Raw genomic sequence first — 15,845 nt, forward strand, 5'->3', positions numbered from 1 at the left:
CTCTCTCTCTCTCTCTCTCTCTCTCTCACACACACACACACACACACTCTTTTAAGTTAGCAGTCAAGTACAAAGTATTAAGAATTAACAATTTTTACACTGTATTTTCAGAAGATCCATCTACCCCAGTAAATCCAAACTGAGGAGAGGTCTGTGGAACCTCCCTGCCTACGAGGCCACTGCAGCTGAGGAAGCTGTCAGATGCCTCCTGTAAACGCAGCTACCCACTCCGAGCCACTCTAGCACTCGCCCAGCACCCAATGCTTGTTGCACAGTAAGCCAGAGACATTTCCACGCTCTGTACGCCAGGGCTAGGCAGGGTCCTCATTTTTGCTGGATGAATTCTAATAAACACACTTCACTAGGAAGTCAGCACCCAGTGTCCTGAGGGCAGAGAACGCTTCCCCTTCCATCTCTTGTACTCACATCATCTGTCACAGGGATCGACACACAGTAGGTGCTTACTAAATGCTGGCGGACAGCTGACCTGCAGGAGGCAGCGGGGTGGGGAGGCAGGGACACGGCTTCATTCCGTGAACAAGCACATGTGCCCGGCACTGAGCTAAGGCTAAGGCGTGCCAAAGGGAGGCAGAGGCAGCCCTCTCAAGAGGAGCTCACAGTCTAACGCAGGTCACTGTGAAGAGGAGACAGAGGAAGGAAGTGTGGGCTGAGCCTGGCCTGGGCCCCAGAGCTCACAGGGAAGCACAGGGATGCTGTCACAGGCCTTGCCACCGTTCTCCTCTTCTGGGCTCTTCTCTGCTTCTTTAGTCTGGACCACTGCACATGCCTCCCCAGTTATAGGCACTGGTTACCTGCCCGAGGACCTCTGCCCCAACCCCGCCCCCCATGCCCACCTCTGATAACTGAGCTGCTCTCATTTGTGGGAATAGTGACCACAGCCCACAGCATCACATTCCCCCAGAAGCATGGGCCCCCCACTTAGCACATCCCCTGGGGCTGAGGCTACAGGCAAAGGGATGCAGGAAGGACACATGGCCCTTTAATGCTCTGCTTCTCCCTCATCCTGTGGATGCCAAGAGGAGAGGCCACCTTCCAGGCCACCGTACAAAGTGAATTAAATGGGTAATGCCCTCTAATAAAAGTGATGACAATCTCCCTAGAACACCTACGGAGCCAGCGAAATACAGATATGCACACGTGCACGCACGCGCACACACAAGCACATACATGCACACGCACACACACATGCACGCACATACACAAGGCACACACACACACAAGCAAGGCACGTACACACACAAGCACACGCACAATTAGCTCTGTTTGTATATGTCTTCTTCAAGCTCTCATAGAGCAGTTTAAACAAGCTCACAATCTGTTTGCCAATGAGAATGAGAAATCAAGCGAGAATTATAAAGAAAGAGAGGAAGAAAAATAGCCCAAACTAGAGCCCATTCAGCCACTGCTGTTTCCAGCTGTTTCCAATAATCTCTGAAAAAGGGAGAGGTTGGAAAAAATTAAAAATCTTTTTCTTCTACAATTAATTTGAGAAATACTATGAATTTCGATACCTGACCCAAGGCGGACGAGTGACCCGCCATCTCTGTTATTCTTGATTTCCCATTGTGCTGCTTCTCCCTGCTACATAAGGTTTCTCTCACAAGGAGCCCAAGAAAAGACAAGAAAAAATTCGCCAGCTTTGCTAAAACAGGGGCCCTGGTCCAAGGCTGGACGAGCTCCTCCCAACACAAGTGACCTTGTTCCCTGTCAAAAAATAGACTCCTAGCCAGGACGGCACTTTTTAATCTTCCAATCTGGGAAGGGCAAAGTTAAAAACATGGGCTAAAACGAAATTCTAATTATTTTCTAAAAAGAGTTTTTAAACTAATGTTCCAAGTATTGATTACTTATTGCAATTATGAGTTGAAATAATAAGGATGCCTCATTATAGCCTGGAGGTGACATATTCTTGAAAGCTACACTAGCAAAGTATACACTTTGATATAAAACTCAACGTTTTCCATTCTACCCAAGATGCAAAAGTTCAAGGGACCAACCAACCAACCAGGTGAGGGGCTGACTGTGTTTCAGGCTGTCCAGGAACTGGACTGGCTCAATTCAAAGAGGTTCAGGTAAGGTGGGGACGGGATGCAATCTGCATACAGGGAAGGAGGGCCCACCCAACAAAATGCAGGAGTTGGGACTTAGTTCCTCCAAGTCCTCATGTACTAACATGAAAGAAATCCTGACCTCCAAGAGGAGAGGCAGCTATGGCCCAGCGGACAGTGCAACAGCCCCACACTGGGAACCCAGTCAGGGCCCTTCCCCTCAGGAGTCAGGCACCATGGCGGACAAGGTGCTCCCTTGGCCTGGGACACCAGATCCTGGCCCTGGCCTTGTCCTACCCAAAAGAGAACATTGTGAACCCATCTAAGGCTAAGACCCAAACTATGAAAAGCTGAGCAGAAGAGGAGATGAAGTTCTGGCCCAAGAAGAGGGCAGGACCAGCTCCAGCACTTACTAGCCACGTGGCCCTTCATCCCTCCAAGCCTCCTTCTTTCTTCTATAAAACTGGGATGACACTTTTTTATCTTCTTCACAGGAAGTACTCCAGAAACCGCTTTTTCAGAAGTTAAAGCAGTATAGAAATGTTGTCTATCACCATTAGAAGAGTGATGCACAGCCGTACTTAGTAAAAAACATACTGTATTAGAAAATCAGTAGATTGTTATACATCCTATTGGGAGCAGGGTCTCTGGAAGATTTTGTACAACTAGCTCTTCCTTCCGCGTGTGATCATCAGTCGCTAACATGTGGCCCTCTGCTGCTTGAAAAGGATCGGGTTGTGTTCAGTCACAGACTACCCTGACACTGCAGTATATCCATGGGGCAATCTCCTACGATGTCAGAAATACATTATTTTTTTTTCAAACCTGTTATAAGTTGGTTTATTTGCATTACAGACAGAAATCCAAGCATCTGTCTCCCCGTTAGTCCCATTGTCTGGGGGTCTGGTCCTGAGCCCTCTGCTCTCATCAGCAGCTCCCCACTGCCTGAGTGGCAGCCGCCCCTCCAGTCGAGTGCTGGCCATCTCTGTGGGGACGTTGTCCATTGCACCTCCCACTCAAACTTTGTGGCAGCCCCCTTCTGGACCATCAGTCCCCCCCCCTCCAGTAGAAGCATCTTCACCTCTTCCCTCACCCTCAGGCCATGGAGCCCAGCGGGGCAAAGGTTTGTTAGCTATAGCTCCCTGAAGTCTCTGCATTGGCCTCTTTCTCTCCACTTGGAGGGAGCTGGTGGCACAGTGGATAGAGAGCTGGGCTTGGAATCAGGAAGACCTGAGTTCAAATCCAACCTTGAACATGCACGAGCTGTGTGACCCTGAGCAAGTCCCTAAGTTTTTGTCTGCCTCAGTTTCCTCCTCTGTAAGATGGGGATGACAGTTTGCACCCAGAGTTCATCAGTTCTCTCTGGAGGTAGAGAACACTTTCCATCATGAGTCTTTGGCACTCTCATGGATCGCCTCGTTTACCAGAGCAGCCAAGTCTTTCACAGCTCGTCGTCGCCACGACGCGACTCTCACCGTGCGCCATGATCTCCTGCTTCTTCTCGCTTCTCTCTGCATCAGTTCCTATCGGTCTTGCCAAGTTTTTCTGAAACTACCCGCCTTGTCATTTCTTACAGCACAATATCCCATTGCAATCATATACCACAGCTTGTTCAGCCATTCCCCAACTGATGGGCATCCCCTCGATTTCCAATTCTTTGCTGCCATAAAAAGAGCTGCTAGAGATATTTTTCCTTTGATCTCTTTGATCTCACTGGATGGTGGTATTAAAGGGCATGCACAGTTTTATGTGGGCCTTGTTCCAAACTGCTCTCCAGAATGGCTGACCAGTTCACAACTCCACCAACAGTGCATTAGCGTCCCTATTTTTCCTTCATCCCTTCCAGCCTTTGTCATTTCAGATGGATGTAAGATGATCCCTCAGAGTTGTTTTAATTTGTCTTTTTTCCAATCAGTGGTGATTTGGGGCATTTTTTTCATTTGACTAGAGACAGCTTTGATTCCCATCCATTGACCATTTACCAGTTGGAGAATGCAGGCCTCCCTAATTTTGATCCAGTCTCTTTCCAGACTGATGCTTCCCAAATAGACACCCTCTCTCCCAGGTTGCCTTCACACCTGGGACCTTCTCCCTTCCTCAACTCTATGTGAGGCCTTCTTCTGATTCCCTGGAGGTGAGTGACCCCTGTCCTCAAATGATGGTGTCTCCTGAAGACCTGGGAAGATGGTGCCCTAGCACAGTGCCATGTACTGATGTCTAGCTCATCTCTGTCCTCTTTAGCTATAAACCAAGGGAAGGCTGGCAGGCCTGGTTCTGAGGACAGAGAGCTAGCCATACAGGAAGAGCCCAAGTCACCTCAGGAGGCAAGGGAGAAAAGGAGGGGAGTACAGAGAAGGAGGAGAGATGATCTAGAAAGGACCTCTGCATGGATACTATCCCCCAGCCATGTAGGGGTGTTAGGGGTCCTCTTCTAAAACAAGAAAATAAGCTAAGCACTCACACCCCCAGCTCATTCCCACTCCTAAAGAGAAACCCCTTTCTCTTATCACACACTGGTAGCAGAGGCAGCTGCCCAGAAGGCTACCACACTTGTCCTTCTGACAGTGGCCCAGAGAGGCTATGGCCTGGCTCTGATTCCTGCTTTTTGACTAATTTAGCATTGCGGTCTTGTGCAAATCACAACCTCTCTCTCCTCCTTTCCTTCCTCCAACCCCGCTCTGAGGATCTCTGAAACAAAACATGATTTTACTTCATAATGAAAAACCTTCCTTAAATTTCTTATTTTAAGTATGAGGAAGCAAAAGAAAGGATCTAGAAGTTAATACTAATTACCCAATATCATTAGAAGATGGAGTACCATCACAAAGAAGCAAAATGTTGTTATGATAATAATATACACACTGGACCACCTGTTACTCCCCCCCTTCCTATCCCTAAACCTTAAATGAGGGGGATGCAGGAAAAGTGATGGACAAATGAAGAGAAGCCAGCTGACAAGAAGTCAAAGTAAACCACACAGAGTTAGGTATCTGAGCATCCCTGGCAGATCTGGCCACTTTCCTTCTGAGGCAAACATTGGTCTACCTGGAGCTCCCAGACCCCCAAAGGTGCTTCACAGTCCCCAAGGCAAGAAGAGCCAGCTCCTAGTCTCCATACATCGTCTACACCAGGGTGTCAAACTCCAATAGAGCCACATATCGACTTACAAAACCACAAACTAACATGACCTAATTTTATCTATTTTGTTAAATACATCCCGATGACAGCAACTGAAATGAAAAGGGAAGTTTCAAAGACCAAGCTTGGCCTTGATGAAGACAAATATGAATAAATCTCCCTCTACATCCTTTTTGCAGAGGTGGGGGCTAAGCCCGTCTCAACCAACTCTAGGGGATCCCTCCCACCTTCAGGATCCACAGAAACTACTCTGGGTACCATAGGAAGTGCATGCTCTGCTTCAAAATGGCCTTTCCAGACTTGGTCATGACTGTGCTCCACAGTCAAAATGGAAGTTAGCTTCCTCCTCCCCCTGAAGCCCTCCCCCTCTCCCTTGGCCTTCCAGACTCAGCTAAGACATCCTCTCCTGCAGAAGACTTTTCCTCATCTCCACCGCTTATAGAATGTCTCCCTGAAAGTAGTTGGCACTCCTATTGTAGCTATTTTGTATATTATTACAGGCCCTTCTCTCCCCCAATAGAATGTCACCTCTTTAAGGGCAGAAACTAGTTTCTTCTGGACTCTGTAGGCCCCACCCCTAGTTAAGAGCCAAATGTTTGTGGATTCGCAGAACACAAACCTTTGGATGCACTGAGACCTGTGATCCCAGAATTCTGACCTCCCTTGGATAGGCATTGGTGAGTGAGGCAGTTCCTTCTACTTGTTCAGGTTCTAGTCTTTGAGGGATGCCCATTATCACACAAATAGAACATGTCTGAGGCAAGGCTGGAACCCAAGCTTTCCTGACCTGAAGACCAGTTCTAATGCCTCTTTATTAAATTAAAAACATTCATATAACCCCAAAACAACAAAACTAGAAATTAAAAAAGATGAGATTGAGAAAAATAGGTTCAATATATATTTTTTAAAGCAACTGGGGTTAAGTAATTTGCTCAAAGTTACACGGCCAGTTATTTTTTGTGTGGGAGCCAAGTATCTGAGGCTGGAACCGATCCCGGGTCTCCCGATGCTGGGGCCAGTGCTCTTACTCACTGTGCCACCTGGCTGCCCCAAATAGGTTCAATATTACAGATAAAAATTTGACATCTAAAGTATATAGGAATCAGTTTAAAATTCCCTAAGGAAATTCCCCATCTCATAAAAGAGGTATCAAAAAGCTTTTATAGTGGAGGGCAAGGGGTGGGGGTAAGAGGGAATGAGTGAAACTTTCATTAGAATTGGCTCAAAGAGGGAATAACATACACACTCAATTGGGTGTATAAAAATCTATCTTCCCCTATAGGAAAGTAGAAGGGGAAGGGGGTAAGAGAAGGAGGGGAAGGGTAGTGATAGAAGGGAGGACAGATTAGGGGATGGGGCAGTCAGAAGCAAAACACTTTTGAGGAGGGAAAGGTGAAAGGAGAGAGAATGGAGTGGGGGAAGGGGGGATGGATAGGATGGAGGGAAATTCAATTAACGATAGTAACTGTGAAACAATTTTTAATGCAAGTTTCTCTGATAAAGGCCTCATTTCTCAAACATAAAGAGAACTGAGTCAAATTTATAAAAATAAAAGTCATTCCCCAATTGATAAATGATCCAAAGATATGAACAGTTTTCACAGTAATCAAAGCTATCTACAGCCATATGGAAAAAAAAAAACGCTCTAACTCACTATTGATTAGAGAAATGCAAATTAAAAAAATTCTGAGGTTCTGCCTCATACTTCTTAGATTGGCTAATCTAATTGCCTAACGCACCAGAAAAGGAAAATAACATGTTTTAGAGGGTATATGGGGAAAATGAGACATTAATGCAATTAATGTGCTGTTGGTGGACTTGTGAACTGATTCAAGCATTCTGTAGAGCAATTAGGAACTATGCCCTAAGGGCTATAAAACCATGACCTAGCAATACAATATAAACAGCAATATAAAACCCTTTGACCTAGGCAATAGCACTACTAGGCCTGTATCTCAAAAGGGATAAAAAAACAAAAAAGGAAAAGACTTATATGTCTAAAAACCTTTTTATCAACTTTTTTGATGGCAAAGAATTGTAAATTGAGGGATGCCCATCAATTGGGGAATGGCTGAACAAATTGTGCTATGTGAGTATGATGGAGTACTACTGCAGTCTGAGAAGTGAAGAGCAGGATCCTCTCAGATACCTAGAAAGACTGGCATGGGCTGATGCAAAGTGGCACAGTAACAGCAGGACGGTGAGATGATCAGCTGTGAAGGACTTAGCTATTCTCAGCAACAATGATTCCAGACAACCCTCAAGGACTTATGATGAAAGATGCTAGCCATCCCCAGAGGAAGAACCGGCGGTGCCTGAATGCAGACAGGAGCAGACCTTTGTGACTTTATTTTTCTTGAGGATTTTTTTTTTGGGGTCTGCTTTCTTTCACAACACGACTAATATGGAAATGTTTTGCATGTATAACTACACACGTATAACTTATATCGCACTGCCTGCCTTCTCAATAAGGGAGTGGGGTGGAGTGGAGAGGGAGGAAGGGAGAGAGTTTGGAACTCGAAGTTTTAAAAACAAATGTTAAAAAATTGTTTTCACATGTAACTGTGGGAAAATAAAATACTGAATCATTTTTTTTTTAAGAAAGAAAGAAATGGGGTTGTGAAAGAGCTGCTGGAGGAGATGCTTCCAGAGTCATGGCAACCCCAAAGCTACACATGCAACTTCCTTACATAACCACAGTTTGGTTTCCTTGGCAACCAGGCTCAGTCCCCACGTGCCCTGCCCTGAGTCAGTTGTATGTACGGCTTGTGCCCTCACACTCATGTTTCTGAGCAAGGTACTCATATATATCCCCGCATATACCCCCCAGGAGCAGAAAACTTTGCCATTTCAACACTTGGCTATGTGGAGAACACAAAATCTTGATCATTTATTCTGCAGGTCAAACATCTCCCACCCAAGAAAGAATGACCATCAAAAAGCCTCAAGTGCAGAAAGTATTGGCCTTTCCTGTTCTATCCCCGAAGCAGTGAGCCTATCTGCCATTCAGCTTACCAAGAACAACTCTGGAATAAACAACCACCCCCAAAATGATTTCGTTTCTTTAGGTAAAACAAACCCTCAATCATTAAAGTCCTCATTTGGTGAATCTCCTTCCTTTGCTTTCTGTATAACATTGCACAAAATCTGGAAACGTTCCCTCACTGGTCAGGCGTGCAGGCCAACGCCCTGTGTGAGTGAGACACAGGAGCAGAAGCCCCCACCACAGCCCTCCCACCGCAGCAGAGAGTATAGAAATTCTCTGAAGACAGCTCTCCAAAGGCAAGGCTGCATCAGTCTCTACTTCCTACATAGAATGAACATGGTGAGGTCACCTTTACTTTCATGCTTTGCTAGGGATACGTAGGGCCTGGAGATCAGCCTCAAATAAAGAAGGAAAACATACAAGGAGACTCCCACAAGGAGGGGAGAAAGACTTCCTCTCACCAGGGCACAGCAGGAGCCAAACACAATCTCCCAGAAATGGGAGAAATGAATTAAAACATGAAAGAGCCTGACAGCTGGGTTCACTCACACCTCTGCAGGGTCGCTGAATAGGGAGAAGAGTGAGTGCCCTGGTCCTGCTTGGCCCTTCCAAAGGGAGCCTAGATGGTCACCTGCTGAGGGTACATCCCACTAACATCTCTTTGGGCACGGGCAGTGCTGATGGCTTTGAGTTCCCTCCTCTACATCTCTGAGGTACCTCCCGTGGGTAAGGCTGGGATTTCATTAGCGTCCGTATTCCCTAACTTAACACAGACCCAGCCCCTGTGCAATGGAGAAAGATCTGGGAACTTTTTGTTAAAATGTTTTTGTCTCCTGTATTTCAACAGAATTGACTTCCTTTGTGATCCCAGGCACTGAACAACAGGATTCTGAAAAGACTCCACCAGCTTCCCCAGACTGACTATCCAAGGGGTCCAGGACATGACCGTATAGCTGAGATCTCTGAAAAATTCAACACTGTGCAGCCAAACTGGTTGGCGAGTCTCTCTGAAATTGGCTGCAGCACTCTCACAAAGACTGGCCCACATTCAACCTAGATAGGGCATCAAACAACTTTAGGATTCTGGTACCAGTGGTCCCCTGAATGACCCAAGCAGTAGGTACCCTGAGGAAAAACACATTAGGAAACCCTAAAATGTAATACACAACTATGTATGACATGTTTTAAATCCCTAGTTTTCAACCTAAAAACCGATTTTTAAAATATTAAAAAACACTTAAAATATTAAGGCCATTTCAATTCATTGAACTTTCAGATATTTGTGAAAAACTGCCACCAACATTTCAATAATTCCTAATGTGGAAGCAGTTTTTTCTATAGCAACTTATACTTTTCGATGCTTCCACACACATTATTTCTCTTGGTCCAATTCTCACCAAAGCCCAATGAGGCAAATCGAGCAGATATATAATGTCATAAATTAATCTATATGAAATTATAAATATATACAAAGTATATGTGCAATTTAACATGTGTATATTGAAAGTCTTTCTGAAAGAAAAATTTACACGCTTGGTTATTATGACATTCTATTATTTCTACTCTCACCTGCTGTGAACCCAGATGAACGGAAACCTGCTCCCATCCTCAAACAGGAACAACTTTACAAATACTCATCAGTCTATGTTAACAAATGCACACAGGGCGGCTTGGGGGCGCCATAGTGCACAGAGCCCGGGGCCTGGAATCCAGAAGACTCATCCTCATGAGTTCAAATCCAGCCTCAGACACTTACTACCTGTGTGACCCTGGGCAAGTCACTTCACCCTGTTTAACTCAGTTTCCTCCTCTGTAAAATGAGCTGGAGAAGGAAATGGCAAACCCTTCCAGTATCAAGAAAACCTCAAAAGGGGTCACCAAGAGTCAGACACAACTGAAACAACTCCATACACACACCAGGTTCCAAGTCCCAAAGTGGCATGTTACAGATCCTCAGCCTGTCTCCTGATCAGCAGCCAGTTCATTTCCAGCTGTTTTTGTTTGCTCTTCTGTTACAAACAGCCTTTTTGCGACTGTTTTGGACACTGTTGTATGACTATTGATCCTTTCTGTCCTTGGCCCCTTGAGGATTTGAAGCCAATAATGAAAGCCCTGGATCCAGGGTCTAAGAGGTCAGGAACTGTGGGATGGGGAAGAACCTGGCAACGTAGGGTCAATGACTGCCCACCCTGCCACTAGCCACTCTGCTCCCAACAGTGTTGGTGCCATTATTGTTTTAAAGTAAAAATAAATTAACTTTGTTTAAGTTTCTGAGAACTTTGTGACCCCCCCTCCTGCTCAAAAAAAGATATTGCCGTTCTGGGGATCGACTGTTATGACCTCATGTTGTTTTTAATCAGTAGCAAGTGTAGATGAGCTGTTTAAACTCTTCCTTCAGGCAGTCAGATTGAGAAGAAACTCATCCCAGGGGCAGGAGGGCCAGGCTGGAGGGGACCCTGGAGGCTCCTCATCTTACAGGTGAAGAGACGGAGGCCTGGGCCACTGAAGTCACACAGGCTGTGAGCGTCAGCCAAATTGGAAGCTGATTTACTCTGGGTTTTTATTGAACAAGGGCTTGGGTAGAACCAGAGAATTTGCCTTGGTAACAAAAATATTTTATCGGGGAGCTTATTCTAGTGACCTAACTGATGGAGCTCACCCTCTCTGATAGCGTCAGAGCAGAGTGGCTAGTGGCAGGGTGGGCAGTCATTGACCCAACGTTGCCAGGTTCTTCCCCATCCCACAGTTCCTGACCTCTTAGACCCTGGATCCAGGGCTTTCATTATTGGCTTCAAATCCTCAAGGGGCCAAGGACAGAAAGGATCAATAGTCATACAACAGTGTCCAAAACAGTCGCAAAAAGGCTGTTTGTAACAGAAGAGCAAACAAAAACAGCTGGAAATGAACTGGCTGCTGATCAGGAGACAGGCTGAACAAAGAAGGGAAAGGCAGGCTGTAAGGGACACTTGGAGGGAAAGACAGAGAAGGGACCCCCGACACCGCCAGCAGAGACCACCTGCCTCTGTCCAGCTTAGGGAGTGTCCAGGAGGCAAAGGAAGGGCCCAGCAGAGTCTGGGGGGCCTGGGCCTGGCCCTTTAAGGTCTCTCCCAGCTCCCTCTATACAATGTTTATGATTTGTCCAAGGTCACACAACTCTCAGGGCCTAGTCTTCCTGACTAAGCCCAGCTCTCTAGCCCTGGGCCATGGTGCCTCTCATAAGACTCTATGAATGAATGGAAAGCACTGATTAAGTGGCTACTATGTGCTAAGTGCCATGAAAAGGGGTAGGGGTGGGGGGTGGACAAACAGGAAAAGCCTGACAAACCCACATTATACTTGGGGGAGCCAAGTGCCTGAGAGAGCTGGTCCATGGTGGGGAGGGAGGGACCCAGACCCTGGAGGGAAGGCCTCTCAAGGGGTACCTTGGCAAGGCCAGGCCAGAGCCAACGCTCACTGCCGACAGCTGTGTCCTGGCTAAGAAATGTTCAGGGTGGGTTCAAGAGACACCACCGGGTCGGCTGGCTTCACCTGGCATGTTCTAGGGAAGGGTCTGGGAGGGCAACTCCTTGGGGAGGCCCTCATAAGTCAGGGGCAGCAACGGGGTACCAGAGTGCAGAGAGCGCTGGATCAGGAAGACCCCTCTGATGCACTGCTGAGGATGGGTGGGGCAAAACTGAGCGTGGCTGACATCGAAGACGCTACAAACTGTGATCTGAACAATGGTTTAAAAACAGACTTTCTGGGTGATGAGAAGCATCAGTGACTTCAGCAGGCGAAAGCTCTCCACGATTCTCGTGTTCTCAGGAAGTTGGGCTAAACCCACATCTCTTCTGGATCTCTAAAGAAACTGAGGAGTGAATAGGGGCTGCCCTTGGAGACCCACCAGCAAAGGCTTGAGCTTCAAGTCAAGGGCAGGCCTGCACGGAGGCCGCTAGCAGGAGCCTGTTGGGCCCTCATCCCGCTCGTTCCCGTTATTATTTTCAGCCCTGCTGAATGGGGTCCATTTCAGAAGCTCCTACAAGGAAGCAGCTGTGCTGGTGGGCAGAGAGGGAGGAACGACCTGGGTTCAAATGTGCCTCTGCCCTTGAGCGGCTGCATGGCCCTGGGCATGTCACTAGCCTGGGTTCAGCCTCCTCATGGGGGGTGGTTTTGTGAGTCAGTGATGTGACGTACACAGTCCTCTGTATGCACTGTATGTGTACTCGTGGGTGGGCACAAGAACGTAAGCTCCCTGAGGGTAGGGGCAGCTTGCTCTCTGTCTCTGGCTCCCTGGTTCCAGGAAGTTTTTATGGAAATGTTTGTTGATTGACTGTATGCTTGAAAGATAACAAATGAGGCAGGCCCAGGCCCTCCCGCTCCATCCACCTGGAGGAGGCATCTCTGGCAGGAGATGCATGAGGACTGGAATAGAGTCCTGTCTCTGACACACACTGGCCGTGTGTCTCTGGATCCACGATGTTCGGGTGCAGAAGAATCGCCAATGTGCGTTAGAAGAGGGAAGAGAAGGTTAAGAGACGGGGAGGGAGCAGGCAGGCCCTGGGGTTTGAGCCTCACAACAGCCCTGAGGGGGTCGGTGCAGTTTTATGATCATTTTAAAGTTGATAAAACTGATGCTGCAGTGCTGTGACCACAGCCAGGAAGTGTGTAAGGCTGGATTTGAACTCAGGTCCTCTTGACTCCAGGTGCTGCAGTGCCCCTCGCAGCCTCCTTGAGGAGCTCCCCAAGCCTATCCCCCATCTGTAAGCTGACTTCTAGCAGGGGAAGCTGGAGCCAGGCCTGGCAGATGGCAGTGGAGGCTGTGGTAGGCTTTGGGTGCAGGGGGTGAGAAAGGAAACGATGCCCCTGGGCAGCAGATAGGGCACCCTTTACCTCTGAGAAAAGCCGCCATTTCTGAATGCTGGATGACCATTACTAAGGATACTAGGGGAAGGTTTGGCCGGACAAGGAGGCTACCACTGGCCCCATCTCACAGGCTTATGATTAATGGCATTAAAGCAAACATCAACCTAATCCCCCAAATTCCCAACTAGGAGAATCCACATTGAGAAGCTTTGTCCAGACCACTGAACACAGAGTCAGTGGTTTCCTGCCAATCAAGGAAGAGCCTGTGGTCTTGTATGATGAGGGGGAAAGGGCCGGATTTGCCTTTGGGAGGCCCCAGTTCTCCTGGTGCCAGAGGAGAAACATCCAAGAAGCTGGATGTTCGCCGGCCCTCCCCTCAAGAAAAGCAGCAGGGCCCAAGTAGAACAGAAGCCCCTGCCCCTCAGTGGGTCCTCACATATTTCACAGATGCTCCCCAGTGAAGGAGCCCATCAGAGAAAAGACAAAGCTCCCGCATGTGGCAGAGGGTCAAGGGCAGCCCCGGTGATGGCCTGTGGAATACCTAGAGCCTCCCCCAATCCACGTCTCAGGAGAGGCTTACGGGAAGCAGGCAGCTACCAAGATTGAGAGCCTCCTGATGGTAAGCAGGAGCCAAGGTGGCATAGCCACCAAACATGGACATTCAGGACCGAGGAGAGAGGCCATGTGGACTTCTTTGGTGGAACCCTCAGGTGGCCCGCCCCCTCCCGCTCTGGCACACGGGATGGCACCCGGGCACAAACCAGGACCTACCTACAGCAGGAGCGTCGTACTCATCCCCGAGCAGGATTTCAGGAGCAGAATATGCAAGAGATCCACAGCTCGTGGTGAGCTTCTTTCCAGGCTGGAATTTGTTGCTAAAGCCAAAGTCTGTCAGCTTCACAAGTCCTTGCTTTTCAAAGAAAACCACGTTCTCCGGCTTCAGGTCCCTGTGGACCACGTGGAGCTTGTGGCAATAAGATATAGCGTGCACGATCTGCGCAAAGTATTTCTTGGCGAGATCTTCGTTGAGCCCCTCCTCGTGCTTCATGATGTAGTCAAACATGTCTCCTCCATCCCCCAGCTCGAGGATAAGGTAAAGCTTGGTCTGAGTGTCGATGACCTCGTAGAGACGCACAATGTTGGGGTGCTGCACCAGCTTCATGCAGCGTACTTCCTGGAAGAGGTGGCCGGTGGCCAGAGTGTCCAGCTTGGTCTTGTCAATGACCTTCACAGCCACTTTCTCACCTGTGAAAACATGCCGGGCAAGCTTGACCACGGCAAAGTGGCCTCTGCCCAAGGTTTTGTCCAGGTCATACAAACCAGCAATTTTCCCATCATACCCTCTCTTGAAACCTGCCATGCTGTTCCAGGGGAGGGAAGGACACTCGAACCGCCTGCAGCTGCTGGGCTCTTCTCAGAGAAGACTCTCTGAAGAAAAGAAATCGTCCATATTTGCTATCTCCAAACTCATCTGCAAGACAAGGAGAGGAAAAAATGACTGTCGGTAACCCTGCCTTTATTAGGCCATATGTGACCAGCACTTTATTTCCTAGGTAAGGACTATGCATTCTCTTTCTCTAGGAATAAAAGCATTTTAAGACATGAAACAAGAGCGTGTTACAAGCTTGACAATAATACCCTGAATAACCTCAACGTACTTCCATCTATACCATCTCATAGGAGAATTCAAAAACCATGGGAAAATTGTACTTTCACTAAGTATTACTTTTTACTATAATTAAAACAATATGAAAATTAGCAAATTTCAATGAGCTTTTACAAGTTAATGATTTTGCAAAGTAGATTCTACCCTCTGCTATAAATTAAGCCAGGTTTGGTGAAAGGATCAATATCTGGACAGCAACCAAAAACTTCCCTATGACAAAAAAAGCAAGGTATTTTTTTAAGAATGAAGGCAAAATAGTTGAGAAATCTAAGCACAAGCAACATTCTAGGACTTTTATTATATTCACTTAATTTAGTTGAGAGAATTTTGCAATTGATGTACAGCCTTATTAAATTCATAAATCAAACACACGGTTTGACTTCATGCCCACGTTTCAACACTTCAAAAGACTTAATTAGTGGAGGTAAGAGCTTCACCAATGCTGGCTGCAACCATTCCACACCTTACTAGACCACTTCATTCATTCCTGTGGTCAAAATAGTAATTCATCAACTGCTGACCAACCTGTTCATGAGCATTATGATTTAACAATGCCCATAAAAAAACCGAATTCAAGGAGTCCTACAGAATTGGATGAAATAACCACCTGGGAGAGTGTCGTTTTTTTAAACTAGTCAGCCATCCACATCTGTAAGAACTGAAAGCCATGGAATCTGCCGGCGACGTGCACAGTCTGGATTCCTTCTGTCCTCCCCCCCTCCCAGAATTACTGTACCTTCCTGTCATTTCTCTTTTGTCTTCACAAAGACAGTTCTTTCTTATTCCCTTAAAACACAAAATTTAAACAGTCTAGGAATGCTCTTCTCAATGTAAACATTAGCCCCTAATGTCATCCACTCAAGAGTTCTCCACCAACTTGTGAGGACTGGAAGAATTTAAGTTCCTTGAGAGTAGGGGTCACTCCGGGTTTTCTTTATATCCCCCAAGAGAAATACATACTATGCCTTGCCCATAATACATATTTGTTGAATGAACAATCAAATTCACATCTGATAAAAATAAGCTTAAAAGTTAAATGTATCATCTAAGACTTGAGAATTCAAGTTACTCAGATTAAATTCTTTTATTCAAAAAAGACTTTTCAAGGACAAAAACTGCTGAGTAATGGTAAACAAATCAACCA

At 46.9% G+C, this 15,845-nt stretch overlaps 1 protein-coding gene across 1 annotated transcript in view; it reads right to left on the reverse strand.

Moving 5' to 3' along the window:
- Positions 1-15,845, reverse strand: part of SNRK (SNF related kinase) — a 54,861-nt gene that overhangs the window by 16,021 nt on the left and 22,995 nt on the right. The window contains exon 2 of the mRNA XM_069088606.1: positions 13,807-14,506. Coding sequence (XP_068944707.1) covers positions 13,807-14,395 — 589 coding nt within the window. The 5' untranslated portion in view covers positions 14,396-14,506. The remainder of the gene's footprint in view (positions 1-13,806; positions 14,507-15,845) is intronic.

The sequence above is a fragment of the Petaurus breviceps genome, unplaced genomic scaffold, assembly GCF_028583685.1.
Source record: "Petaurus breviceps papuanus isolate PSGF00001 unplaced genomic scaffold, PetGlider_PUasm1.0 185, whole genome shotgun sequence".
Taxonomy (NCBI): domain Eukaryota; kingdom Metazoa; phylum Chordata; class Mammalia; order Diprotodontia; family Petauridae; genus Petaurus; species Petaurus breviceps.